The sequence below is a fragment of the Mercurialis annua genome, linkage group LG4, assembly GCF_937616625.2.
Source record: "Mercurialis annua linkage group LG4, ddMerAnnu1.2, whole genome shotgun sequence".
Taxonomy (NCBI): domain Eukaryota; kingdom Viridiplantae; phylum Streptophyta; class Magnoliopsida; order Malpighiales; family Euphorbiaceae; genus Mercurialis; species Mercurialis annua.
The window spans coordinates 31,338,372-31,366,153 of record NC_065573.1 but is presented as its reverse complement, the minus strand read 5'-3'; the positions used below and the strand labels follow the sequence as shown (position 1 = coordinate 31,366,153).

General features: G+C 30.4%; 4 protein-coding genes across 5 annotated transcripts; 2 read left to right on the top strand and 2 right to left on the bottom strand.

The window, feature by feature from the left end:
* Positions 1 to 166: 166 nt before the first annotated feature.
* On the top strand, positions 167 to 3,071 carry LOC126678172 (transcription factor BEE 3-like). Its single transcript, XM_050373063.2, has 6 exons — positions 167 to 585; positions 657 to 770; positions 928 to 993; positions 1,226 to 1,294; positions 1,386 to 1,466; positions 2,824 to 3,071. Exons 1-6 carry the CDS (start codon positions 220 to 222, stop codon positions 2,890 to 2,892), a joined length of 765 nt encoding a protein of 254 aa, XP_050229020.1. The 5' UTR covers positions 167 to 219; the 3' UTR covers positions 2,893 to 3,071.
* Positions 3,072 to 9,080: 6,009 nt separating this feature from the next.
* Positions 9,081 to 14,393, top strand: LOC126677626 (uncharacterized). Its single transcript, XM_050372342.2, has 10 exons — positions 9,081 to 9,237; positions 9,497 to 9,689; positions 9,771 to 9,856; positions 10,939 to 11,023; positions 11,600 to 11,678; positions 11,805 to 11,935; positions 12,051 to 12,137; positions 12,227 to 12,339; positions 13,166 to 13,296; positions 13,861 to 14,393. The coding sequence occupies exons 1-10, from the start codon at positions 9,185 to 9,187 to the stop codon at positions 13,971 to 13,973; spliced, it is 1,071 nt and encodes a 356-aa protein (XP_050228299.1). The 5' UTR covers positions 9,081 to 9,184; the 3' UTR covers positions 13,974 to 14,393.
* Positions 14,394 to 14,685: 292 nt separating this feature from the next.
* Positions 14,686 to 17,277, bottom strand: LOC126677627 (protein ABA DEFICIENT 4, chloroplastic). The gene is made up of 6 exons (XM_050372343.2): positions 17,051 to 17,277; positions 16,359 to 16,590; positions 15,900 to 16,000; positions 15,315 to 15,443; positions 14,975 to 15,063; positions 14,686 to 14,896 (listed from the first exon to the last, which is right to left on the bottom strand). Exons 1-6 carry the CDS (start codon positions 17,093 to 17,095, stop codon positions 14,749 to 14,751), a joined length of 744 nt encoding a protein of 247 aa, XP_050228300.1. The 5' UTR covers positions 17,096 to 17,277; the 3' UTR covers positions 14,686 to 14,748.
* Positions 17,278 to 19,019: 1,742 nt separating this feature from the next.
* LOC126676258 (caffeoylshikimate esterase-like) lies at positions 19,020 to 25,640 on the bottom strand. 2 transcript variants are annotated; one of them, XM_050370422.2, is made up of 8 exons: positions 25,446 to 25,640; positions 24,966 to 24,995; positions 23,356 to 23,482; positions 21,099 to 21,245; positions 20,231 to 20,361; positions 20,007 to 20,144; positions 19,418 to 19,516; positions 19,020 to 19,333 (listed from the first exon to the last, which is right to left on the bottom strand). In XM_050370422.2, exons 1-8 carry the CDS (start codon positions 25,569 to 25,571, stop codon positions 19,121 to 19,123), a joined length of 1,011 nt encoding a protein of 336 aa, XP_050226379.1. In that variant the 5' UTR covers positions 25,572 to 25,640; the 3' UTR covers positions 19,020 to 19,120. The 2 variants fall into 2 exon arrangements, with proteins under 2 accessions (XP_050226379.1, XP_050226380.1); XM_050370423.2 differs by having other exon boundaries at positions 23,356 to 23,495; positions 25,446 to 25,461.
* Between the last annotated feature and the right edge of the window lie 2,142 nt (positions 25,641 to 27,782).

Sequence of the window (27,782 nt, the reverse complement as noted above, 5' to 3'; positions counted from 1 at the left end):
AATAAAAAGGCTTTCCGTTGGGCCTTAATCCCTGATAAGCCCACATGAAGCTCGATCCGGTAATTATTTGGGCCGGTGTAAACAAATAAAAATCCTTAAAACTCATTCAATAATACATGTTTGCTTGCTACCTTATAAATTCTACATCTTTCTTAATAAAACCAACACTAATAGGTGTCTCCATATAAGAAATAAAATTCTTCCCTGCAAAACATTTTCATGGCTGAATTTACAGAATATTTGCAGAGAATAGGCATTAATATGAACATACAGCAGCAGCAAATTCCAGAGCTGAATCCAAGCACAAGATTAGAGAATTATGGTGTTTCAGATTTCTCTGTAGACTCTTTCTTGGGCCACAATCAACACCCTCAATTTCCAGTTTCAAACTATTGTCAGAATAATGATTTTCATCCTGAAATATTGAATTCAGAAGCATCAGGATCAATAATCATCCGTCCCGTCGGTTCGAATCAATATGCTTATTTACCTGACAGCAAGAAAAGAAAAATAGAAATACAATCAACTAGCAGTTCCAAGGATGTTTCTCCTACTACCTCTACTACTACCAATTCAAAGCAAAAGGTCTGTTTCTTGGAGTTTTTTCTTTAAATTTCCGATTCTGACAGTTATCTGATTATTAGTTGTTGCTTCAGAATGTAAGCAGAAGTAAGAAAGGGAAGAACAAAGAGAAAGAAGAAGAAGAAGAAATTATTCATGTTAGAGCAAAAAGAGGTCAAGCTACTGATAGTCATAGTATAGCAGAAAGGGTAAATAATAAAAGTCATTTTAAAATTTTCTTTTTTTTTAATTTTGAAAATAGCAGTTTTTGGTTACGCCTTTCTACGTTCAGCGTTTTCATTTGCGTGCAACGTAGCGGTAAAGCAGAAAAATCGAGTGTAATTCATTTTATTAAATGTTCATCAGGTAAGAAGAGAGAAAATCAACAACAAATTGAGATGCTTGCAGGACCTAGTTCCAGGCTGCCACAATGTATAGTAAAATATAAGCTTTATATAGATATGATCACTATCGCTCTAATATTATATTAAAATTATTATTTTCCGCTATACTATAAAAATTATTATTTCTCTCGTGGTATTTTAAAATATCGATAGAGAAATAAATACCCATTTTTTTAGATATTTTGACATAACTTGGGAAGTGATAGTAATTATTCCGATTATATAAGTTAATCCTGACATGGGGGTTTATGAAAATGCAGTCAATGGGAATGGCAGTAATGTTAGAGGAGATAATAAATTATGTGTATTCATTGCAAAATCAGGTTGAGGTAAATACTAAAAATCTGTAACACAAATTGTTTATTCTTACAAGTTTATGCAAATATAAGTGGATTAATAGAAGCTAATTTTCAATTATAGTTCCTTTCCATGGAGCTTGCAGCAGCAAGTTCATATTCTTATGATCAGAATTTGGAAACTGGATCTTCCAGAAAGGCTCAGGTGCTTTTCCTTTTACCTTTTACATCCTAGTTCTCTAATTTTCTTTACTTTTTTCAAAAATCAAGCTTAAAAGATTAATTCAGGACTTGAATCCCATTAAGGGCGTAGTTAGTTCAAGTCAATTCACGAGTTTTTTTTATGTTGACTCAAAAAATGCTCAAAATAGACTTGGTGTTAATCAAGTCGAGTTTGAATTATTCGAGTCAATTGTCGAATCGAGTTCAAATAACTAAATATTTTATTCGACAAACTTCCGCGTATAAATCAGATTTCAATGAATCAAATTCTTTTATAATTATATACTCTTCTTTTATACTAAAAAGTAAATTTTATATAGATAATTGAAATGAATCAAACTCGATTTTTAATTATTAATATCAAATTCGAGTTGGACTTTTTTGTTTTAAGTTCAAGTCAAACTTCTAATTATGGAGTGAAATTGAGTTTAAATATGACTGCATTATGATTTATTGCGTATGAATATTCAATAAATGGCACTAATATAGTAAATAGAATATCATATAATTAAAAATTAAAAAGAATTCCAAAAATCTTTAGCCCTTACTAGGGTGCCTTATTATGTTTGCCTAACCTATTGCAAAGATATGGTCAACATATTTCTTTTTCTTATTTTTATTTTCAAAAAAAAACAGATAATATATTTTAATATATTATAAAGAAAACACTTATAAACCCTTTCCCACAAAAAAACACAAAGATAAGTTTAAGAAGGGGTGGACTTGGTATTTCTTGTATAAGTGCGTTGCATCTCACCACTCACCTCTATCATGCATTAATGCATTAGCATATACCTTATTCATTATATTTCAAATTTTGGAACTGCATATTCATATTCTAAATTAATTAATAGATAATATTTTTAAACTTCATTTGAATTGAGTTTATATACTTTTTACAAATATACTTCTTCATAAGTATTTTATTCAGAAAATTATTATCCAAAAAATAATTTATGTTTTTGCTCAATTTACTTTGTAAATTTTCAAAAAATTATATTGCACAAGCGAATGAGCAGCAGAGTTTGCAAATTATCTACAAAATAAAAGATAAATTATATAATTGCTTAGCTAAGAAACACGATTATCTATGCCAATATCGACGCCCGCTTTGAGGGACATTCTAATATCGGAAGTAATCTCAAAAGTGATCATCCAAGTCAAATAAAAATTGGACCATCAACTTCTCAAAAAAAAAGTTACAAAAAAATAAACTAAATAAAAATTATATGTTACTTATCAGAAAATTCTACTTTTTTATAATCTCAAATCATACAATTTATTTAATTTAAATTTATGGAAATGAATATAAGTGAAATTGAATTGATTGTTTTGGGCAGGTAAGAAATTCAGGTGGGACAGAGGAGACACAAAAATGGTTAAGAGAAGGAAATGGTTGGTCCATCTGATTCCAATTTGTTGCCTACGAGACCACATCAATATCTCTTTACTTCAAATCACATATATATGTCTCTATTTATGTAGCAGTTCCATTACTTCAAACAAAAAAAAGTATACAAAATTACACTATACTATTTATCTCCATTTTTCCAATTTTTGTACTTATTTTTTCATTATTATTCATATTATTTTTGCAATTCGATTATAATGATTTGTTAAGGTGTTATATGTAATTTGATGTTGGCCCCTCGGTAAAAGCAATATAACTCATGATGATTTTATTTTTAAAAAACTAATTATTATTTAACGGTTTAATGTCTCAAAAATATTAAACATTTACATTTGAGATAACCTGACTTTTAAAATCATCCATCTTACCCGTTATAGGGTTTGTGTGTCAATTATAACCAATTTTTAAAATAATCAAAAAAAGTTCTTAACGTGACTGACGGCCTTTTAGAGAATTCAAATTAAAAAAAAAATCTAATTATTTTTGAAAGTGGTGGGACACAAACTTTTAAAACGGGCTAAATGAAATGAATTAAAAGATTTGGCTATAATTATTTTAAGAACAAAAATTTAGTTATTTTTAAGATATTGTATTTTATTTAGTTAATATAATTTTAAAAGGTTTATTTGTAAAAAAGTAATTGCACATAATAAATCATTATTCAATCGATTTGAAAAAATTTATTCCATAATTGACACACAAACAAGGAATAATTATCATGGTTGTCAAATCCGAACCGGACCGGCCGGTTCGACCGAAAAACCCGCGTACCGGTCAGGTCACCGGTTCGGGCAACACCAATTACCCTTAAATTAAGAGAACCGGTGTTTTTATGTTAAACCGGCCGGTTAACCGTCATTTTGGAACGGTTAAACCGGAAAATCCGGTACCGGTTCGGCCGGTTAATTCAGAAGCATGACAATATTCTTATAAAAAAAATAAAGGAACAAATTTAACCTACTAGGATTTGAACCCAGCTCAATTACTCCTACTTGCCACCTAAGGAACCATTAGACTACTTCATATTTTATGTACAAACTTTACATTTATATAATATAACGACATTTGCTGTCTTTATAATTTCTTCTTTCTTAATTATTTAATGTATAATCAAATATAAATAGTATTTAATTTATTTTTATAGTACGGGTTTAATTCCGGTTGAACCCCGGTCAAACCCCGGTTGAACCTTAAACCCTTAACCCTCTATCGTCACCGGTTCAGTCACCGGGTCGGTTTTGACAACATTGATAATTATGCCTCACTATTCTTAAAAAAAGGGATAATTATGCCTTACCAGTGATTTTGATCAGATATGTCTATAAATGTTAGCCGTATAATGTCGATATTAATTACATGAAATAGGAAAAATCAGAATTGAAAACACAAGTGTCTGATAAACAGCTGGACCAACTGTGATAACACATATGTTCAAAACAATAATCCAAAGATGGCATTACAAATAATGTCACTTTTTTCAATTGCTGTTTTACGTGTCCTTTTATATTTCTATGTCTCCATTTAATTGAAAATGTTGCAATTGATACGTGAGTCTATTTAAAAGGTCTTTATATTTATTGAACAAATTACGTTTAGGTTCATGAGGCATATCATAACTAACAGTTTGATATTTTTTATTTCAAAAATCTATTTAATGGTTTTTCAGTTTTAATTCTATTAACTGAAAAATCTTTCCGTTAATTTAAGCGACTAAATCGTTTAACGGAACTAAAAATGAGGTTTCAAATCGTTTAAAAGTGAGGGATCAAAATCATTCACGAAATTAAAGGTGGGATATCAAATCTTTTGAAAGTAAATGTCAAAATTAACGGCGGGGCTAAATAGTTAACGGAATTGAAACTGAGGAACCATAAATAAATTTTAGAAACAAGAGATATCAAATTATTAATTATGATATATCTCAGAGATCTCAAAATAATTTTCTCATATTTATTGTATACACATGCTAGTAATATAAAATATATTTTAAAATTATATATATTGTTGATCATTTTAAAAATATGTTTAATTATTAAAATAACATAAAAGATAAAAATTTAAAAAATTATATCGTGGATGTATAATGAGATTTTTAAATGAAATACAGTAGACCCTCTAATAATTAATACTCAATAAATTAATAATTCTAATAATTAATAAAATTTTAGGGAGTCAACTTTAATATTACGTCATATATAATATTCAATAAAGTAATAATTTTAATAATTAATAAATTTTTAATCCACTATATGTATTAATTATTAGAGAATTAACTGTACTATAAACAAAATGATAAAGGATTTTTCAAATAGAATGGAAGAAATATTTTCCTTAAAACTCTATCCAACTCTTCAAACTTTTAAATAAATAAATTAGAATCTTTTTGATATAAAGTTTAGAATTTGATTCTTGACGACCTCCATTCAATTGCATCTACAGTAAATAAAAAAAATCTTAATCGATAAAAATTAAATATTTTTTAGTCTCTTAAATAAGATTAATTAGTCTACATTTTAAAGAAATAACTTTCTAACTTATGAGAAAAAAATAACTTTCTAACTTTATGAAATTTTTAATGTTATTAAAATAAGTTTATTATTATGAGAAAAAATAATCTCCAAACATAAAAATAATTTAAGTTATTAAAATATGTCTTATTTCTATTAATTAGTTTTTATTTACTTATTAAAACATAAAATTACTGTACCATATTGTTTTAAAAAATTATCCAATTATGTTTGTTAACTTATTATAATTATGAATTTATAATTTACCTTAAATATACTCCTTCCGTCCCGTTTAAGAAGGGACAAATGAGTGTTTCACATAGATTAAGAAAGTATTAACTATTATAATGTTTTCTTATTTTACCCCTATTTATAATAGTGTTATATTTTATGTATAGACTAATAGTCATTAATTATGAAAATAGAAAAGGGGGTAAAAAAGGAAAATTTATATAAATTGGTACAAAAAATACGATATGACCTTTTTAAATAGGATAAATAAAAATAAGATATGTACCTTGTTAAATGGGACGGAGGGAGTATAATTTTGTCGTTTAATTTTAATACTTTTATATGTGTGCAACATAGTTGTATTTAAGATTACTATCAAAATGAATAAATGTGGAGTCTTGCTGAAAGTAGAGTCAACAACCGATAAATTAGTGACATCCACCAACAAGATTTAATGGACAGAAAACAATTTAAGGATTATCCAAAGAAAAAGGTCCTACAAATGAACAGAATCTCATGGATGTTGCCAATTCATATGGCTGAATCATTCTAATTATTAGATAATTATAAACTATTTCATGCCAAAATATATGAACACAAGTGCACTGCATCCAAATATATATGTTAGAAGACAGCTTCATAATGGGCCATAATATGCTCACAATATATAGGATTCATCAATATGGGGTTCTAGGATTTTCTTCTATGGAAACCACTTCTTTAGAATTAAATTTTATTAATCGGAAATTCAATAGACCGTATGAAGTATATAATAAAAAAAATTATTTGTATATGTTACAATCATTATAGAACGATTATAATTTAATTAGATGAATATAATAATATGAAGAGTTAAATTCGAAACTCTGAATAAAAATATCAATCAAACCATTTTTTAATTGATTATTTAAGAATCTATTAAAGTTTCCAATTTCCATGCACTATCACATTGTCTCTATTTCTTTGACTCCTTTTTAACATTTTTCTCTTGGTTTTTGTTGGTTCATGTTCATGCACTGTCAAACAAACCATTAATTGCCTCCATTTTCAATTAGTATACAACCAAAACATTGTGGCAATTCTATCAACTATATAAGGTACCGGTTAAATCACATAATATAGTTGAAATTCATTTTTTTTTATAAAATTAATTGACTACAACACTCGATTTAAAATTTATTTACATCCATGACACTCTTTTTTAAATATAACTACAACTTATTTAATATAATTATAATTTTTTTCCTAAAAAAGAATTAATTTTATCTTTCCTAGATAATTAATTTAAATCCCACTTCCTTAATTAGTCAAATTTCAAATTTTTAAATTTGAATTTGGAATTGCAAGTCGGTTTAAATTATTTGGCGCTTTCATGAATGAACCAGCCTGACACTATACGATACAATTGTAAATTTTATGAATCTTTAAAATTGTAAACCAAGTGATAAATCATGGAATCATGTTAAAATTAACTAATTAGCTTATAGTAGTTGATAGTTTACAGTTGACAAATTAAAGAGTAGGTAATTAAATCTAACTGTCATGCATCAACTTATTAGAGTTAGGCATAGACTACATGGGAGGGCCGATTCCTTCCATTTTGTTCCATCTTTTTTTAGGTACATATTATCCATCTTTCTATTCCCAACACCTAAAACCTACTTACATGTGTCCCGTTACAATAGCTCCAGACAGGGGGTATAATCAAGGGTCAGGATATAGATCCAAAAATTCTTACATAAGTCTAGTTAAACGTGTATAAGATTAGGAATCGTTCATTTAGATTAACACATGACTATGTATAATCATATAAATTTTTGGTGAATAAAGAAGTTTAGGGTTCACCAATAAGCTGTAACTCAAATGGTATAAACGCTAGGCAGAAAACTGCTAGGTCGTGGGTTCGATTTCTTTCACAAGCGCTCCTCTCTCCAATTATCAAATAAAAAAAAAAGAAGTTTAGGGTTCACTATTATCACAAAAACCAATAATAATTGATTTTGAGTCCATCAAAAATAATTGAGAAGCAAAGCCAAAATTATAGGGATGGATGACAAATGTTAATATTTAAGAAGTTGTAATTTAGATGAAGTGACAAACAATGTAAGAGATAATGTGTATGCTTACATAATTATAATACATCTTCTATTGTCTCTATGTTTCTTTGTCTTTCTGTCTCATCTTAGGTTTTTCAAATGAATCACGTACTTTTGTAGTGTTGCACCCTTTGTTTGTGGCTTTCCAATTGGATGCCTCTACTTTTTATAACCCATAAAATAGTCATCAATTTTAATGCTAGTCATACATCTTCTAACTACATAAAAACTACACCTTAATGACGAAATTAGAAAATAAAGAGAAGAGAGTAAAAATTGAGAAAAATAATTGCTACGGCAGAAAACGAAAGAGAAACGAGATGTAGAAGTGAGAAAATTGCAGTCTCGGTTAAAAACCAATCGATTATCTAAATTGAATTAATCAAAAAAATTTATGAGTAAATTATTCTGAAACTCTTCATATATGTCACAATTCACACTTTAATCTCTCTTTTTTGAAATTTTTTGATCCCTCAATTTTATTTTCGTCAACGATTTAGTTCTTTTATCCATTTTTGGTGTTAGTCAACCGAGGTAAATTGTTTGATTTTTAAAGAAGAGAAACAAAGACAGATATTTTCCACCTCCTGACTAATTCGCACAGCTGCCGCCGATTATTATTATGTTCAACAAAGCTGCTCGCTGCGTCTCCATTGGTCCACACCTTCCACCTCCGACTATCCGACGGCAACTCTGCTCTAGCCTTCGAAAAAAATCCTCCACTGTCCGATTTTCCATCTGAATCATCAAACAAAGATTCTTCTCTGCTTAATAATACAAGTTGTACTTTTCAATATTTTGAACAGTGAAAATATCAAGTAAAAGCATGAAAAAGAAAAAAAAGAAGATTGTAGTATTTTTGTAGCGACACATGAAGATCCGTATTAGGTATTAGTGAAATTATTTTACCGTTTAACCGTGTACTGTATAATTCTCTCTTTTTAATTCAATCAGTCTATCCAGTCCGATTTTTTAATCAATATTTTAACTCTAAGGCCATGTTTGGTTCATGGAATAGGTGCAGAATGAAATAACTATTCCGCATAAAATGACAATTCTTTGCTTTGGTTCATGGAATATGTATTCCAAAGAATTGCTATTCCATGATTTTGTGGAATAAACATTCCCCTCAAAAACTAAAAAATGGCTATTCCATTTTTTATGGAATCACTATTCTATTTCATGCTATTCTATTCCATGAACCAAACATGGCCTATATTCTAAACAGCTGCATATGTAAGCGGATCGAAGCCTAATAAACCCCTTACCTTACCAACTCACAGTTTACAAACCATTAGCTTTTGAAGCCCAAATGTAAAAAATCTGGCCCAACTGCATCCAGTTTCAAATCAAAATTAATAAAAACAACAAAGAAATGGTAGAGTCAGTCGGTCAGCTTAGCCAGATCAAAAAACACTGTTTGATTAAACTTTGCTTTTTAAATAAGTAAACAAAAATGATGTCTCCAAAGCAAATTAGTGAAGATCGAGGGGGTTCTTCTCATTTCAGGTAAATCTCATAAACCCTAACCCTAATTACTGTCAATTAATGAAATTTAAGGAAACTGTGAATTGACTGAAACTAAGTTAAACAAAGTGTTTATTTTATGATTCAATTAATGTTCATAGTTTACCTTAAGATTTAGAATTGAAGTGTTGGCTAATTTGAAAGGCAGCATTGCATTTCTATTTTAATGTTAATGCATTTCTTTGTTTACTTTTATTATTGAAGAACTGACAGTGTTTATTTTTCAATTTTTTTGGTGCAGGAACACTCCTTTACAGATAGTTCATTTATTAGGGAATTTCTTTAGAATATGGTCAGTTTATTCGATGTATCGATATTTGTCTCAAACCGGTGCTTCGACGGTTCTGTTTATCTTCTGTTGTTTGGTTCCCTCGTGTATCATATTTTTGATTCTGCAAAAGCCCTGGAAGGGGAGACCACTCTCTAGTCAACAGGTTGATTGATAAGATATATTTTGTTTATAGCATTCTGCAATTTATTCAGCCTAAGATTTGTGGCTTATTTAAATTGTTTAGGTAGTGCCATCTATTATAAATGGTGCCATCACAGCTTTATACTTCTTTTTGTGGGGCAAGGGTCTCAAGTCTTGTGGACCAGTTAGGTAAGTTTTATACTCTTTTTTAGCTTGAAGAAATATTGCATTTATGCTTATGAATTTTTGAATTTGTGTTTCATTTTCACTATTTATCGAGAGGTTCATGGGTGGAGTTAGGAAATTCATGTGTAATAGTTTCAAAGAAGTTTGGAATTGGTTTATTGATTGAATTAGAGTTGTATTTTTTATGGTTTTATTAAGGACAAAGTGGACACCCTATGGCTTGCAAGTCACATTATCGTAGTTATTGACAGCAAATGGAATTTAATTTAGTAAGTTGTTTAGCTACTATCACTGAAAGGCTTCGGAAAGTTTGAGGCTTATGGAAATAGAATATATGATCGGAAAGATAAGAAACGGTGATGAAATCAATGTTGAAGAGGAATGAGCAGTAGGCTAGGCCTAGAAGCATTTCTGTGAATGCTGTAGAGTTGTAATTTTGGAGCTAAGAAGAAAAGAGAAAGAAGAGGTAATTGCCAGTCACACTAGATACTCATTTCAAAATACTTTATAATCCCTTGAGAATACCTTTGCAAATAAGTTAAAAAAAGACACTCATGGTAGGCTTATTACATGTTCCTTTATAGAAACTGAACTAATTATGCAGTCCTCGCATTTGAATATAGAAACTAAACTAGATCTCATAAGGGAATTGGCTTTTCACTTAAATTGTGGTCGTGTTTGTATTAGGATATGTTATCTTCGAGGCAAAAATTGAAGCAGTGGTAATCCTTTTAGAGCTTGACATATGTTAACAAAGACTTGAAAGGTGTACAGTTGTATGTATCAGTTTCACAGACTGGAATACCTTTTCCAAACTTCATGAGATTTGTGTTATTTATGATTTATCCCATTCTTTCCTGCTAGATGGACTCTCACATACTCATATACTGGAAGCATTTTTTGCCCCTTCTTTTTGTGCAATTTCTTTGTTAATTGCACAAATTTTCTGCTTTGGTCAGTTCCAAAATTTCTTTGTTTGTAGTTACTAGTTAGTATAATATGTAATTGTACATGTTACCATTCTATATTTTATAAGTAGTTATACAGTCATTTATTTGATCCTTCAATTTTCAATCTGACTCTAGAGCCATATTGGCGGAGTATTCTGGTGCTGTACTTGGAGTACTATCAGCAACTTTATATGGCCGGAGAAGCAATCTCTGGAAAAAGGTATTTTTTTCTGTTATTTTTTGTTTGAACATGAAATTTCATTAAATCGAATATGAAACAGTTGCATTTGAAAAATTTTTGGAAAAATTCAAAAATTAACCCCAATGACCTGACATGGAACATGCATTTTACGCTAACACGTGCGCTGTTTGATTCGCAGATCTACATACAGAAATAAAAGATAACTTTTCTGTTTTTTGAGGAAAACTGGTTTCTGTTATTTTAAAGAACAATTGATTTCTAAGTTTGTCTTGTTTTCATGCCATATTTAATTTGAGATTCATGCCTTAAATTCATAAAGCATCATCTCTTTTTCTACTTTACATTGATCATTGATGCACATATGGCTCTTTTATTCCGATATAAGATTTGTTTAGGGAATTTAATATTGTGATTCTGTAGTTATACAACCAATAATTTCTAGCTGCCAATTTAGTTCTAGATATAGTTACAAAACTACTTTGCTATTGACTTATCTGAGGCTCAGATATACAAGATGTCCTGCATTAATCATCCTTGGCTTTTATTGAGCAGTTCTTAATCTCACTGATTCGTAAAACTTTTATCTTCTACTAGGTAGGTGGGCTCATTGCAATGTTGGCATCTTTCTACTTGTTATCTCAAGGGTGGGCAATGGCTACATACTCACCATTTTATATCCTTGTGTAGATTGAACATGTGTCATATAGATGAATATTATTTCTGTATTTCTGATTGTTTCTATTCTTGTGGAGTCAAAACAAATAAAAATTTCATGTTGTTTGCTTAATGTGAAAACTACCATTCAAAGAAACTGTTGATGATGAGGATCACACAGAAGTAGCTTTGAGTATAACACAAATGATAGTTCCAATCCTCGCCGGTATTTTATCAGCTTTAAGAAGGGTGATATCGCGGCGTGTATCTCTCAAGGTATTGAAGTGCATCCATCTGTAAATACTATTTTTCATAATAGGTGTGAAGGGGATGGGGAGAACTTAGATTTGGTGGCAGCCTTTTGTTTACTGTAGTCATTTTTTGTTTTCAGAATCAACTTAAAAGGAGGCTTCATGCCATATCTGTCACTTCTGCAACATGTTTTCTGTTTCCTGTGGCCATGTGGGATTTCGTCATTGTAAGTCTAATTTCACTAGGAAGGCATGTTTGGAAATGATTTCATTGTATACTCGTTGCACACTTCCCAATCCTATTGGAATATTACAGGGATCGACTTCTGGGAGCAGCATAGAGCTACCATTTTCACTTTGGGCATTTACGAGCACTATTATTTTTGGAGTTGTTTTGATATTTTACGTTGACAGTATTGCGGAGGAGAGGTAACTTTACTTGATATAGTCACACGTAAGCTGCTCTTGGCCTTTTGCTTTGCTCGTGGTTGAGGAAACTGTTTTGTACTCCTTGTCATATGTAGAGATATATTCCTGGCTCTCTCCTTGTCAATATCTATTCTGTGTGCTTTGTTATCATCATATCACCCTTGCCCTCAACAGGCTATGCATCTTCATCTGTGAATTATTTGATGATCATTTTTCTCATTCATGTGATGAGTACGCATGATACAGATTTTCATATATTTATCTTGCAACTACCTTATGTAGATCAATGTACAATGTCCTATCAACCATGCATATGCTAAAAGATAATATGCCTAATTTCATTTTTCTTTCCTCTCTGATTTTGCCTCGTGTTAAGCATAGGAAGAAAATATTGCTTGTGTGCTGATCTTGCCATTTTACTGTTTGTGTTGCTTTTGCAAATGATTTGAAAATCGTGTACTTGCATTTTCTAATATCTTTTTTAAATCTTTGCCATTGAAACCTTGAAGTCAGTTTTAATCTGTCTTACGATGTTTAATGAGATATAAGCCCATAAAGCTGCAATAATTTTCATAGTTATGTAATTTGGTGATTTATTCCAATTGTGACTATGCTGCCTGATTCATCACTTGAAGTTTATCTCACGCCTCATTATATTTATTCATTAGCACATGAGTTTCACCTGTCAATCTTGCTTTTTGGTCATGTTCTGTGTACACTATTTGCGGATTCCCTACAAATAAATCTATTAAAAGTATGATACTCTCATAAGGTTCTTGTCATGGAATTTTTTTCGTAAGTGATGAAGTTTTTCTTCTGTTTACAGATTGCACATGGTTTTCTCTTCTCCAAGGCACTTAATGGTAGCTGGGGGATGCATCATTATTATGGAGATTGTGTACAAAATGGACTTCTCTTTACTGGGATTCATTATTTGCTCCTTACTTTTGGGCTTTGGTATGTAGATATGTTATTTCACTTCTTTGTTTGGGTCTTACCTCTATACGCTCATTGGATTTTGTTTAGTAGAAATCAATCACAGAGCACTACAAGAAGAAACCTCTTTTCATCTGTTCAAAGGAGACAGTTGAAAGAATTTCCTTTGAATGGTTATGAGAATAAGGATTAGGGTGTGCATTTGGCTCAAACTAAAACAAACCAAAATCTTCATCGATCTTAAATAACTCTTAAATGTTTCAAACTGAATCGAATCAAACCTATTTTTTTCATTTGTTTTTTGGTTGGGTTTGGTTTGGTTTGTACTAAAATTGATCTGAAATTTTGTTTACCATCAAACCAAACCAGAAAAACTTAATTTTTTTAATAATTTCAATTTCAAATGGAACGAAACCGAATTTGCCAGTTTGACGGTCTGGTTTTGCACACCCCTAATGTTAATGGTCCTCACCAGACAGGCTGATTAATAAAGAACTTGGATTTTTTTTTAATGTTCATGTCTGAACTACTTTGTCAGCATGGTCCTCTTTTATGGTTAAGATATCGTATTTGCAATGGTTGTAGGCATCTATGAGGCAACTTCTTTGGACCGAAGTAAGAAGGGCTCACTTCAGCATTCAGATCCATCAAATGGAATATTGGAAGATCAAATGGAGATGTCCCCACTTCCTACTTGAAACTTGCCGTCTCTCTTACAAAATCGTCACAGGTACAACAATGGCACACAGCCAGTTCATTGATACAAATGAATTTTGGCGGCAAAATCAAAAGTTTATAGTTAACTAGTTAAAATCTCTCACTAGCATAATCTTTATTTTTTTGGGCTGAGAGGCTAATTGTTCATTTGTAGCCAAGTCAGAGTGTACATAAATCCTGTAAATGCATTTGAAGCTCCTACCTTTTTGTAGTGTTGTTGCCTCAATATTTCTGGAAAATTTCCGAGGCCATCAAAATTTGTTACTATTTCTGGTCTATCCACTTTTTTTTTAATTCATTGATTTATGATTTTAAAACATGTTCTGGGCAAGACTGGAATGTAGAAACTGAAGTAAACAATATGCAGAGAATGTAAATAATTGTGGAAGCATTTTTGTGAAGATTAGTGTTTAGTTTTTCTGCTAAATGAGCAGGGTGTCAAAATGAAATCAGATTCATATTTCAACCAATCAGATTGGTTCAATTGACTGATCCGACCAGTCTGTTAAAGAAGTGTATCCTATTTTCCTTTTGTTTTTTTTTTATTGAAGACTTGGTTTCTTTATCCAGCTTAACCAGTTAAAATCCCGATCAAAAAATTAGTCAAATTTTAGTTCCACTCAAATTTCTCAGTTTGTATTTAAATCAGTCGAACCGATCGGGTCGAATTTTAAAAATTGTGAGGCTTCAATATTGCAAAGAAACAGCTAATTATCCATAAATGGTTTAAAAAAAAATACACAATTAACTTTCCAACTACATGCCATGTCTGGCACTGCGAGCATTTTTTGTTAGAGCTTTAGTGATGAAATGACTAACTATTCCAATGGGGCAAAAGAGCAAGCAGAGAGAAACCGAATGTCGAGTCTCGATTTCATTTTCCAATCCATCATGAAACACTTGCCTGCATAAATCACGAGTTTTAGCATCATCGACAAAAATAATAATTCAACAAGACAACCCGAGAAACTAAAACAGATACCTTGCCGCAAAGAGATCGACAGCTAACAAGTGAATCCATGCAGAGGATAATGTCATCTCACTGGAAAACATCTTAGCAATACCGGGCAACTGTTTCAAAGTTAAAACAACAATGTTAAACAAAAGATTCCTAATTCTCTTTCCAAAATAATAGATGCTAATTAAATATTTAAGAACAAAGTATTATATATTCAACGAAAATTCTTGCCTAGGTCCAGTCCATAGTAAACTGTGAAACTCCAAAATTTAAAATAATGGTGTTTTTATGAGAGGGGTTGGACTAGACAAAAAATTCTCTATATTCATTATTCAAGTATGCATGATTCGTACACAGTACACACCTCCGGTAACCAGTATTTACTGGCAAACATCAGCTGTATCGTGTCCGGTGTCCATGAGAGATAAAGTAGATATGCATAAAGAAGTCCAAGCACAACATAAGGTAAGCTACTCTCCATGGATTTTCTTGTCTGCAGAGGGCACAATCAATGAGAATTAAGCTACACTTTACATGGAAATGTAAATTAATCACTTGCACATTTAGTTTATGTTGCACCGAAACGAAAAATACTGAAACGAGAAATGCTAAAACGGACAACAATAATTTTTTTTATATAATAATAGGCTATATAAATATACAGTTTTGGAGTTTTAGAAGTGTTTCCGAAAACTGAAAGAAACACTAAAGCATAGGACTCGACATGCCTACGTAGAATATAGACTAAATGCAAGCTTTCAGAGTTCTATATAGAAGAAGAATTATCAAACCACGTGAAGGTTCAACAGAAATATGAATGCAGTTTACAACTAAACGCACAGGAGATGTTAAAATCCATTGCAAAATTTCTGCAAAAGAAGCAGGTACTAGCTAATGATAAGCAAAACATATTAGATATTAGGGGAAACTCCCAAATAAAAACTTGTACCAATTCTGATTTGGGAGCTACAACCATGAGGGTGTAAAATGGGAGAACAGCTGCAGTTCCCAAGGTAAAAGCAGTGCTTGCCAATTGATAATTTGTGAACCCTGCAGTGCATTGACAAAAAGAAAAAAAAACTTCCAGTCAATATCATTTTAGAAGTACCATTAAATTTTGAAAGAAAAAACAATCTAGTGGCAGAATTACGAAATAGACAGCACATGGACAGCCAAGATCCAAGTAATTAACGTTGCTCTTATCTGCAGACCACCGAATGCTAATTATCGAAAATAAATGGAATTCAATTAGAATGTGATTGAGAAGCATTGATGCGGCATATAAGCCCGAACTATTGAAGTCTCTAAGTAAAACATAACTAAAAGGAAAAACTTGCTTGAAAATTAACTTTGAAACATTAAGACTGAGCTCGATAAATAAACATAACTATTGACCAAAAGGAATTACATGATGCATATACTCGTGAGCGCTTCTGATTGACAACGGATCTTGCAAGGTTTGGTTTACTTGCAATTCTTGAACCTCCAATAAAACTCCAATCCTTAAGAGAATCAGATCCCACCCTTGCTACTCGTCCACCGAAAAGTTCAGAACTATAACTTTTATGAGAAAATGAGAGCTTTTGGGCACCATTCTCAACAGGATGCTGGGATCTTATAATCCGCCATGGATAGTCAATCTATATAAAAAAATGAATTTTGAACCTTAAGAATATCCTTCAAGCTCATACATACAAACAGAGTTAATCACTTCTATGTTCGACTCTAGTGGCAGCCTATGTTGCACTTAAACTTTTCGACTTCTACATAGTAATTTGACATAAACATGACCAATTCTATATGGCTAAAAAAATTAGAGTCATTAAATGAATTTACAGTGAATTCCATAAAATTTATGGAATTTTATTTGAAACAAACACAACTTAAGGGGTTAAATTCCTATTTTCCAATCTCAAAGATAACCAGCAAAAATTTAATTTAGGAGTATAAGAATATGAACTAACACACCTAAAAGACATACCAGTAAAAAACTAAGCAATTCAATCTTAACAACATCATGCCATATACCCATAATCTAATGAACAATAAAAAACTCAAAATGATTAAAGAAAAAAATAAAGTGAGATGAAAAGATGATACCTTGAGGTGAATTTGAGAATGGGAAAAGCAAGAAGAGAAGGCCATAACTGATGCAAATTAGAGATTGGCTTCTTCATTCGGTTAAAAGCTCAGCTAATAATATAAAGCACTAAAATCCCACTAGAGAGAAAAGGCAGGCACAAAGCTTAAAAAAGGAAATTCTCATTTTTGTTGCCCCACTCACACAAATACAGTAAGTTGATTAATGAACAGCAAAACATTAAGCTAGCAGTGCCAAATAAAACAGGAGATAATATATTATTTGTTATGTAGTCAAGATTCTTCACTCGACAGATAGGCTTATGATCACCTTCTTGTCTTTTTACTACCAATTTCTTTTTTGAAAAATGAAATTGGAAAAGAGGAAATCTATTGACTTTTCGTCCATTTTATTGTACCATCTAAACTGCTTATCAATTTAGGACGGAACAATATAAAATAGCTAAAAACGATAAATATTATGAACCGAAAAGAGTCTCTTGTTGACCTTGATAGTGCTACTTTCATTTACGATGAAGTGTTTGGCTTTGTAACACGTTATGAGGTTACATTGCATTTGGAAAGCATTTGTGGTTGGTGACATACTCACTCTTGCTAACTTACTACCACATTAGCTTTCTTTCTTTATATACAAAAACTGTCTAAATGAATTTAGTCTATGTTCAATGTCTTTCACGTTATTCAATTATTGCTCCTCACGTTTCATACACATTATTTTAATTATTTTAACTTTTAATTTTGAATATCCAATTATTATTTTAATAAATAATTGTCATTTATTTTCATTAATTATACTAAAATGTATTAGAATAATACAAAATAAAAAAAAAAGCAAATTATTATTGTATTAAATATTTATAAATGAGGATAAATGTTCTATTTTTAATCAATTAAATCATATTACTCAAAAAAACTAAATTATTTAATTAATAGTACCTATATATAACTCATTTTAATATTGCTTAAGGTTTTATTCTTGACATAGTGATGACACCAAAGCCAATGGGTTATATTTAGGTAATGGGCCTGACTAGATACGCAGTCCGAAGTGATCGTAAAATTGAAAGGCTTAACATTCCCACATTTCTAGAGCTTTAAACGAACTGATCACGAGCGGTTCAACATTCGATTTGAAAAGAGTTCGAGTCCAGTTCATGTTGTTATTTTCAAAACTAATCGAACCAAGCTGCTCATATGTGGCTTGGCGTTCGATTCAACAAAAAATTGGTTTTTTTTTTTTTTTCGTTTATATCCTAAATGAACCGAACTCAAAATTAATTTTATGCACATTTATTTAAACGAGCCGAACATAAATATAGTGTTTTCAATTCATTTTATATTCACAAAGTGTATGAGCTCGATTAATTGTTTGTAAACTGACCCGAAAAAGAGTTTTCAAATTGACACGAATAGAAACTAATAAAGAATTTGTAAACTAACTCGTACATAAACTCGATCATTTAAATTAAATCTAATATATTAATCTTTAATTTAATATAAATATTTGTATAATTGTAATTAGAATCTATTTATTTTAGATATAATTATAAAATGATATGATTTTAACTAATTAATATTACGTACCAAAACTTATAAAACTTTTAATCCATAAAAAACATGTAGTTTATAAGCTCATGTCTGTAACCGAGTTCGTTTGTTTAAGCACTAAATGAGCTTACTGCTTAGTTTGAGCTTGTTCACAAGTTTATTCATGAGCTGAGCTCGGTTAGCCGTCGATCAAACGAACACAAGTTGAATACGAACCGAGCCGGACATGAATATTTATTTCAGAATTCATACGAATATACTGAACATAAACACCTCAAAACCCAGCTCGTCATGGTTCACTTACATTGCAGGTATGGGTACATAAATTTATAAGACTTCATAGCTAGCATTGGGAACCAAATGGCTTCCGATACAATCGGAACAATTTAAAGAAGAATAGCATGACCCTGAAGCACGTAAATTGAGAAATGGTCCGAATTTTTTTATTTTCTTCATAGACATTTTGCAATGTAATATCAGATTATTTGTACAATGGTACAGCATCAGAAACTATTGAACAACTTAGTTGCAGTGATGATCAAGCCAACAAATAATATCATCAAGAACCTGAAAAATCACATCATCTGGTTCGCCTTCAAGAAGAGAATGATAAGCATCTTTGTAAAGCTTAAACTTCTTGTCTGAACTACTCGCTTTCTCGTACAGAGCCCGACTCACCGACGGGTCTGTTACAACATCAGCTTCTCCATGCAGGATCAACAATGGCAGACAAACCTGCAACCAAACTATAATTTGTTAGAACCATCTTTAATCAAATTTGATGGAAATAATAAAGATTATGAGATTAAGTTTAATTGCCTCGTGTAATCTCTGGCCTAGTTCTTGCGTTGTTCTCAGACACTCTAAAGCTGTCCATAACCTTGCTGTGTCCTTATAAGCAATTACATTATATTCTGCCTGCATTTTATTACAACAAACAGTAATACTTCAATTTTTTCTTTTTAATTGTTCTAAATCTAATAAGGGTAATTGACTAACGGGTACCATACCTTTTCCTATTTGTAATTTGGTCATCGAAGTTCAAAACATTATGATTTAGTTATTATTGTATTATGCTTTTAGTGACTCCGACAGGTTTCTAATTAAATTCGGCAAATTTACACTTATATGATAGTCGGTTTGTATTTTAAACTTTTTTTTTAATCCCATATCAGCCATACAAATATGAGAATCACACACTCCGTTACCATATCACTTTTCCCGTTATTTTAAATTTGAGATTTCAAAATGAAATCCGACCGTCACATATGCACAAATCTACCAAATTTCATTTAAAAGCATGCCGGGGTCACTAAAAGGTAATCAATTTATAACGTTTTAAAATTTGATAATCTGAGTGTAAATATGAAAAAGTACGGTTCCCTAGTCAATTATCCGTATGAGTTACCAGTTTTTGTTTTTTGAGATCTCTGAAAGCCATCTTAACAAAATCTCTGTGGGGAACAATTTTGAGTTTGGGGAAAAGATGAGCTATGCAGATTAGGATTTGCAGGAGTATCCACGGTGGAATCATATTATCTGCAAACTAAATTAAATTAAATCAAATTTTAGTAAAAAAATAAAACCAAATATATTAAATGTGATGAATGAAAGAATAAAAGAAATAGGTACTTTGCACATTGGTGCAACAAGAACGGCACCGTCCCAAGCATATGGTTGGCTTAAATGCACCTTCAGGGCCACTGCTCCGCCTAAAGACTGCCCAAACAGGTAGCTTCGTAGTCCATGGTACTCGGGGTTCTCTGCCACCAAATTTAAATTTATTTAATCGATTCAACCGGTTCATTCGTGAACCCATCATTATATCGCGGTATGACTTTTAAACCATTGTGTGAAATGTCATTGTTTTTTTGACAAAAAAAAATGTCATTGTTTAGAGTTTTGAAGTTATAGCAGTGCCGGAATTATAAATTTAATTAGGCGGGATGGTGAAAAAAATTTAGTCGAATGACATATATTGTTTGGCTATTTTTTTTACCGAATGACATGTTGTTTGATTTTTTCAAAAAAAATATTTAGATTAATAAATGAGGAGTTTGACTCAATTTAAAAAAAATTATTATTTTTGATTATTTTTAAAACAATTATTCGATACTCACATTTTTGAAATTTAATAAAATTGTAGTACATTCAGTTATATTTTAAGAGCTAACCATACAGTGGTTGACTTTTTAATTTTTTTTTTAAATCAAACAGCAATGTTGTTTTGCTCAATCCTTTTTTAAAAAAATATCTGACACTCTTTAAATTAATTATTTAATATTCATCGACTTTTAAAATTTTAAATCGGGGTGGACGACCGCCCCACCCCACCACTAAGTTATAGTCTATGTTTTGATTTAATTGTTTAATTTTGGTATTCTAATTATCTAGCTGCACTTTAAAAGAATTTTTATGTGCGATTTTGTTAATTAGTTGATGATTAAACAAAAAATGGATTAGTCATTTATGGTTAAAGCCAAGAGTGTAATTAACCGACCTTTGATTTTGGAGTAATGTTGAGCAACATCATTGACAAGATTATCAAGGCTTGGAATATAGCCATGAAGACCTTCAGAAAGGCCAAAACCAGGATAATCCATTGCAAACACTCCGTACCCACTTGATGCTAACTTTCTTGCCACTCCTGCATATAATCAAAATAATTACAAAATTATTATTATTATTATTATTATTATTATTAGCATATTTTATAATTTAAATACAAACTTTTAATTTTAATAATTTAGAATACAAACTATATTAATATTTTATAATTTGAAATATCAAAAATAATTATGATAATATATAATGCGCCCGTCACATTAGTATTTTCTAATTAAAAGACTGTTCGGTTTTTCTAATTAATAGTCTGTATTTTAAATTTATCAAAATTATGTTAAAATTGTAAAATGAGCGAAAAATTTATAGATTGTTACTTTGTTTAGCAACTAATGCTCAATATAACAATATAGTGGGTTTTTGATATTTGGGTGCCTCAAAGGCACCCAAATTTCCAATTCAGTGCCTCTTTCGGAATTAATTCCGAAAGAGTGCCTGGTCCCACTCGTTCCGCATTCTAGGAATGCGGAACGGATGGGGTTCCGCATTCCTAGAATGCGGAACAAGGGCAGCAGCTGATTAACAAAGTTAATCAGCTGCTTAAGCACGTTCCGCATTCTAGGAATGCGGAACGTGCTTCCCCAATGATTGGGGAGACAGTTTTGTCTCCCCAATCATTGGGACTGCAATGATTGGGCATTTAGTGCCCAATCATTGCTGAACTTTTTAAAAAAAAACAAATTTTATTTAATTTTTTTTATAAACACTATAAATTAAATACAATGTTATCAAACGATATACTCCCTCCGTCCCACTTTAGAAGTCCCATTTGACTTTACACACAGATTAAGAAAACATTGATTATTCTTGTCTTTTCATGTTTTTTCATGTTTTGCCCCTATTAATGATAGTGGAATTTTCCATAAATCTCTTTTAAGATAACTAAAATAAGGGTAAAATAGGGTATTCAATGGAAAAATATTCTAAAAATAGTAATGAGACTTTTTAAATGGGACATCCCAAAATAGAATATGGGACTTCTTAAACGGGACGGAGGGAGTATTAAAAATCGATTTAAATGCTTGTTTGATTTAAGTACTAATTTTAACAAATTGAAAATATCTGGGTACCGGAGCCAACTACCGCATGTAGGTCATTTAATTTGTATCTCTGAGCCTTGGTTTTGCATATATAACTTAGTCTCTAAAATAAACACACCCCATTCACTCTCATTACAGAACAACAAACTGATTTTGAGTTTCCGAATGGATTCTTGTCCTCTAAGAGACGACGGAAGGCCGATGTTCAAATCAAAAATACCCCGTTTTTTCAAGATTATTCTTGACGACGCCCTTCGTGATGGCAAACTTGTAAGTCCTTTTACCTTTTTTTAATCAATTTTTTGATCTGCATAACTTATAAGAAGAAGATAGACTTTCTAACTTCACCATGAACATATAAATTTCTACGTATATGCACAGTATATTCCAAGAAAATTTGTCAGACTCTACGGAAACAATCTGCCAAGTTCAGTAGTCCTCAAGGTTCCAAGTGGTGCAAAATGGAAACTAGATTTAGTGAAATCTGACGGTGAGATTTGGTTCCAGAAGGGTTGGCAAGAGTTTGTCAACTTTTACTCTATAGCTTATCGGTCATTTCTAGTCGACCACTTTCAGTGTTTTATTTTTTCTTTTATTTATTTAATGAAGGTTCAATAGAAAATCGTTTATTAATTTATATCGATTTCTAAAATTATATCATTTGTTAATAATAATTTAAAATCGTTATTAATTTATATCGTTTATTAATATTATTTTTTTAAAAATTATTTATTAATTTTTTTTGGCAATGATTGGCCCAATCATTTGCATCTCCCCAATGATTGGGGAGACAAAAGTGCTCCCCAATCATTGGGGAGAAGCAACGTTCCGCATTCCTACAATGCGGAACGTTGCTAAGCAGCTGATTAAGCAATTAATCAGCTGCTTAAAGCGTTCCGCATTGTAGGAATGCGGAACGCCACGTGTTCCGCATTCCTACAATGCGGAACGCGTGGGACCAGGCACCTTTTTGGAATTAAATTCCAAAGAGGCACACAACTGGAATTTTTATTGCCTATGAGGCACAGAAATATCAAAAACCCCAATATAGTCTGCATTGTATATAAAAAGTGAATATTATGTTGATATATATACCTTCAAATACAAAAGTGCATGTTTCGCCATAACCATGGCAGTAGCAAACCAATGCCTTGGGGGGTGATTTTTCCGGCAGCCAGCTTTTTGAAAATATTTCTATTCCTCTAGAATTGACTTCATATGACTGCATACAAAATCTGAAGTTATTTTAAAATGCACACCTATTAATACACACACAACAAACTAATTAACCAATGAGTTATAGATCAAATAGTATAAGCGCTGAATAGCAAATTGCAAATTATTAGGTTGTAAGTTTGATTCTTTTCACAAGCGCTCTTCCATCCTTCAATTATTAAAAAAAAATATAAAAAAATTAAATATTCTCTATCAATATTATATCTTGACACAAAAGTAAAGAATCTTTTTTACTTAATTAGGATTTAAATTATAATTTGAAAAGTGAAATAAGTGCTATTTTTATTAAAATATTTAAAATGTATAATGATTAGATAGTGTATTTGTTGAATCAGAAAGACCGCAATGTATAAAAAATATGTACTCATATGAGTTCATAACAGAAACCACAATCAGAGAGAGATAAACTTTCATATTCAAAAAAACTTTTTTTTTCTCTGTAAATAAAGTCTAGTTGTCTGGAGTTTTTTTTCTTCTTATTTCTTCCGACTGTCGTCAACAGTTTAATTTGCCATTTCTTTATTTATGCTATTTTAATTTTATAGAATATAATAAATAGCTAATTTTTTTTTCATTTTTTTAAAAATTAAAGTTTACCAATGAAGCGCAATTCAATTACCAAAAAACAAAAATCGATTAAAAATCTTCCAACAACAAAATGGAATCGTTTATGAGCTTTATTAATTTTATTAATTTTCAATTGTTTGTCTTTTTTTTAATGTTTTATTTTGTACTTTTTTTATGAAAGGTTTGTTGTCCTTTCTCTGTGAAAAGTTTGTTGTCATTTCTCTATAAAAAGTTTGTTATTTCTTTCTTATGAAAAAGTTACCAAGTGGTGATTGAATCAGATGCAGTGAATATGCGGGTGATTGAAGAAGTTTGATCGAATACTGATTAAAAACTGCACTTAATTAGCGAAACTGTTAATAATTTATTTGAGTTAATGTCAAAAAAATCACTAACTTTACACATTTTCTCATTTTAATCACGGAGTTTAAATTTTTTCATTTTCATGCATGATCTACCATTTTTCTCAAATTCATACACGGTGCTAAGGTGGCACTCATTTATTGGTGTAAAATGACCTCTATCTCAGTGAATTAGAGTCATTTTTGAGACTCGAAAAATATTACGGTGATGACTAATTGTGTGCCAAATCATGCGAGTTAATGTTCAAATATGCTACTGTTAGGCGGAAGGTATATTTGTGCCATTTTGGTAATTTTAGGGTCATTTTTAACACTCAAAAAACATTAGGGAGAATGTGAGTCATATGGTAAATACTAGGGTCATTTTTGTATCTTAACCTTTTACGCTTTCAGTTATACATTGTTAGCTAACATAAGAGTAGCTCTAATTGGGTAGATTCATAGAATAGATGCAAAGAAGGTATAAAATTGATTGGTATGCTTAATTGGTATATATGATACAGAAAAAATCCCATTATAGATAGGAACAATCTGACATACCTCTTCTATCTTCACTCCTTCAAAGGGTATCTGCAACACAAAGAGTAAAACATGTTAACTATAAGTTTATCACCAAATCTTTATTTTGAAGAGCTTAACAAAAAGGACTATAATCAATTATATTTACATTTTCCACCTAAATCTATATAATTATAATATGAACATAATGGAAAGTTAACAAAAAATTAACTAATATATCTTAATTTTTTTAAGTAAAATAACCATCTATCTTTATGAGATAAAGAGGGTAATATAAAATCAAAGTACCACATTGGAAGAGAGCCATCAGACACAAATCGAACATCGGATGTAGAATATCATCTAACATTAAATGATAATTAATTATCATATTTAGTATTATTTTACACTTTTTATTAACTTAATCATCTAAATGGATTCTTAAGATAAAATATAAAGCTCATTAGTTTATCATACAGTAAATCGCATGCCCGAAATCTCAAACCGGATAAATAAGTGTACCTTCATTAAGCAATGATCAATTTGTAGCTGAATATTCTTAAATGCATCTCTTGCAAGCCTTCTTTGTTTAACATTGTCCATTTTGACATCCAACATCTTCTGCAACTCAGCATTCATATCTTTCATCTCCAAGTTCTCAGTAGCTAGATAATATACCTTTTGTTTTGCTACCTAAAACTATATTGTATATATTATGTACGTATATTTATTGTTATATATGTGGACCGTAGTAGTTGAATCTTTAAAAGCTTGTAATAATAGTTTGTAGTAATTAGTTGGAGAGTGCATGTTCTGTATAATTGCAGAAATCACCAGAATCGGTTGCTTATGTATTTAATGAGTATTTATTTATTTTTGGTAAAGTCAGTTTTTAGGGTATTGACAAAAAAAATCCTAACGTTTCATTTTTTTAGCGATTTAAGTCTAACGTTTAAAATATTACGAAACAAATTATAACCTTCTCACTTTTTACATTTCGTAGCTCAACCCATTTTCATGCTATTATTTGCAATGTGGCAGTCATATTATTGACATATTAAATTCTAACGTTTTAAAATTTTGCAAATAAAACTCTAGCGTTTCGTATTTTTGAACTCTATAGCCTAAAAAAGATGACAAAATAGTCGAAATTCGGGATGAGGCTATAAAATGTAAAAATTAAAAAGGTTAGGATTTGTTTCGTAAAATTTTAAATGTTGAACTTAAATTGCTCTAAAAATAAAACGTTAGTATTTATTGATAATACCCCTTTTTTGATAATAATAAATATTTTATCAATGAAGAAAAATGTACAATTTGATCAAAATTTACATAAAAACCCATTTTCAAAAAGGACAAAATAAAAATCCCTATCAAAAATGAGAATTTGTAATATATATATTTTTTAATTGCGTTGACATAGCTTTTTAATTGTGCACTCAGCTACCCGTTTATGAAATAAGCTTTATTGGCACTCTTCAAATTTAAGAAGTAAGCTTTATTTGTACTATAAATCAAACCCCTACAATCCGATGTTCAATCAAACATCTAAAACTGAAATGTCTGATCCAAACATCCTAAAATAAATTGTATCATTTGATTAATACGAATTTATCATTTATCTATCATTTGATCTTGTAATTTAAATTTATTTTTAATTAGTTGTTTTGTTTATGCAAAGATTTTTTTAAGAAAAAAGAGGGTGATCGGTTATGTTAGTTTTAATTTTAAAATTAATTGGTAACAAGTGGAGAGACTCAACCGATAAACATACAGTCATGCACACAACCAATATAAATTAATACTAGTAATATTTAGCACTCCTCCTCCTCTCATATTGAGTAGGTCAAACCATCGTGTATTCTAATGCTCTGATATCATTTTAAATTTTATCTTAAAACTAATTGTTAACAAGTGGAGAGACACAACCGATATATAAACACACATTCATTGACACATATAACCAATATGGGATAATACCACTGTTTTTAACAGACAAAAATAATTATTATTTTTGCAGAAATTTTAAACAATATTGTCCTAGTAGAGCAAAAAAATACAATATTGTTCTAAATTAAACATTTATTGTCCTATTAAGCAGATGTATTATTGCTGCAGACACTTTAGTTAATTTCATATAATTGGATGAAATTAACTCTTAGTATTATGAAGTAGTAGTAAGAAAGTAAGAATGTTGATAGCAACTTATGATAGCAAACTTTGAATAACATTTATAAAATGTTGGAACTTTATGCAATAAGGGAAAAATAAAACATAAAGTTTTAATAAATTCGACCCACTACATAGGCAGCGACCATACAAATGGTAGGAATGGGCAGCCCTAAAGAGGGTCAGACTAACAACCTGTCTCACTGAAACACTATTAATTCACACCTATTTATTACAATTCTCCGGTACACTCTAGCGGTAATTTATTGAATAAATTGTCGCTGAAATGTCTCAGTTGTATTAATTCTTAAATGTATTGAGAAAAATTTTATCCATATGTATTTTCCATATTTTATCCTTATTGATAATAGTCGAGTTTTATATTAGTACTTTTTTAAAATGATTTTAAGAATTGTAAATAAAAAAAAGTATATAAGATTATTTTAAAAACAACAATGAGACTTTTAAAAAAGGATTTCTTAAAATAAAAAAAATGGACGGAAAGAGTATAGAATCATTATAAAAATATGTTTCGGACCAACTTCTAACCATAAAAGTGATAAAACAAAATGGTATTTTTTACATGAATATATATTTACTAAAATACTACCCAAAAAATGTCTTTACAACAATCTATCTTTTTAAAAACATTTATAAAAATACATACGTATACAAATTTATTGTATACAA

Excerpts from the sequence above, each read along its gene's own strand:
- LOC126677626 (XM_050372342.2), top strand. The coding sequence starts at position 9,185 with ATGATGTCTCCAAAGCAAATTAGTGAAGATCGAGGGGGTTCTTCTCAT. Across the intron at positions 11,936-12,050 it reads CGCGGCGTGTATCTCTCAAG|AATCAACTTAAAAGGAGGCT; the intron begins GTATTGAAGTGC and ends TTTTGTTTTCAG. Across the intron at positions 12,138-12,226 it reads CCATGTGGGATTTCGTCATT|GGATCGACTTCTGGGAGCAG; the intron begins GTAAGTCTAATT and ends GGAATATTACAG.
- LOC126677627 (XM_050372343.2), bottom strand. The coding sequence starts at position 17,095 with ATGGCCTTCTCTTCTTGCTTTTCCCATTCTCAAATTCACCTCAAG. Across the intron at positions 16,001-16,358 it reads CTCACGAGTATATGCATCAT|GGTTCACAAATTATCAATTG; the intron begins GTAATTCCTTTT and ends AATGCACTGCAG. Across the intron at positions 15,064-15,314 it reads GTAAATACTGGTTACCGGAG|TTGCCCGGTATTGCTAAGAT; the intron begins GTGTGTACTGTG and ends ACTTTGAAACAG.
- LOC126678172 (XM_050373063.2), top strand. The coding sequence starts at position 220 with ATGGCTGAATTTACAGAATATTTGCAGAGAATAGGCATTAATATGAAC. Across the intron at positions 586-656 it reads CTACCAATTCAAAGCAAAAG|AATGTAAGCAGAAGTAAGAA; the intron begins GTCTGTTTCTTG and ends TTGTTGCTTCAG. Across the intron at positions 994-1,225 it reads TAGTTCCAGGCTGCCACAAT|TCAATGGGAATGGCAGTAAT; the intron begins GTATAGTAAAAT and ends ATGAAAATGCAG.
- LOC126676258 (XM_050370422.2), bottom strand. The coding sequence starts at position 25,571 with ATGAAAGATATGAATGCTGAGTTGCAGAAGATGTTGGATGTCAAAATG. Across the intron at positions 20,362-21,098 it reads ACATTACTCCAAAATCAAAG|AGAACCCCGAGTACCATGGA; the intron begins GTCGGTTAATTA and ends ATTTGGTGGCAG. Across the intron at positions 20,145-20,230 it reads TTGTTGCACCAATGTGCAAA|TTTGCAGATAATATGATTCC; the intron begins GTACCTATTTCT and ends AATTTAATTTAG.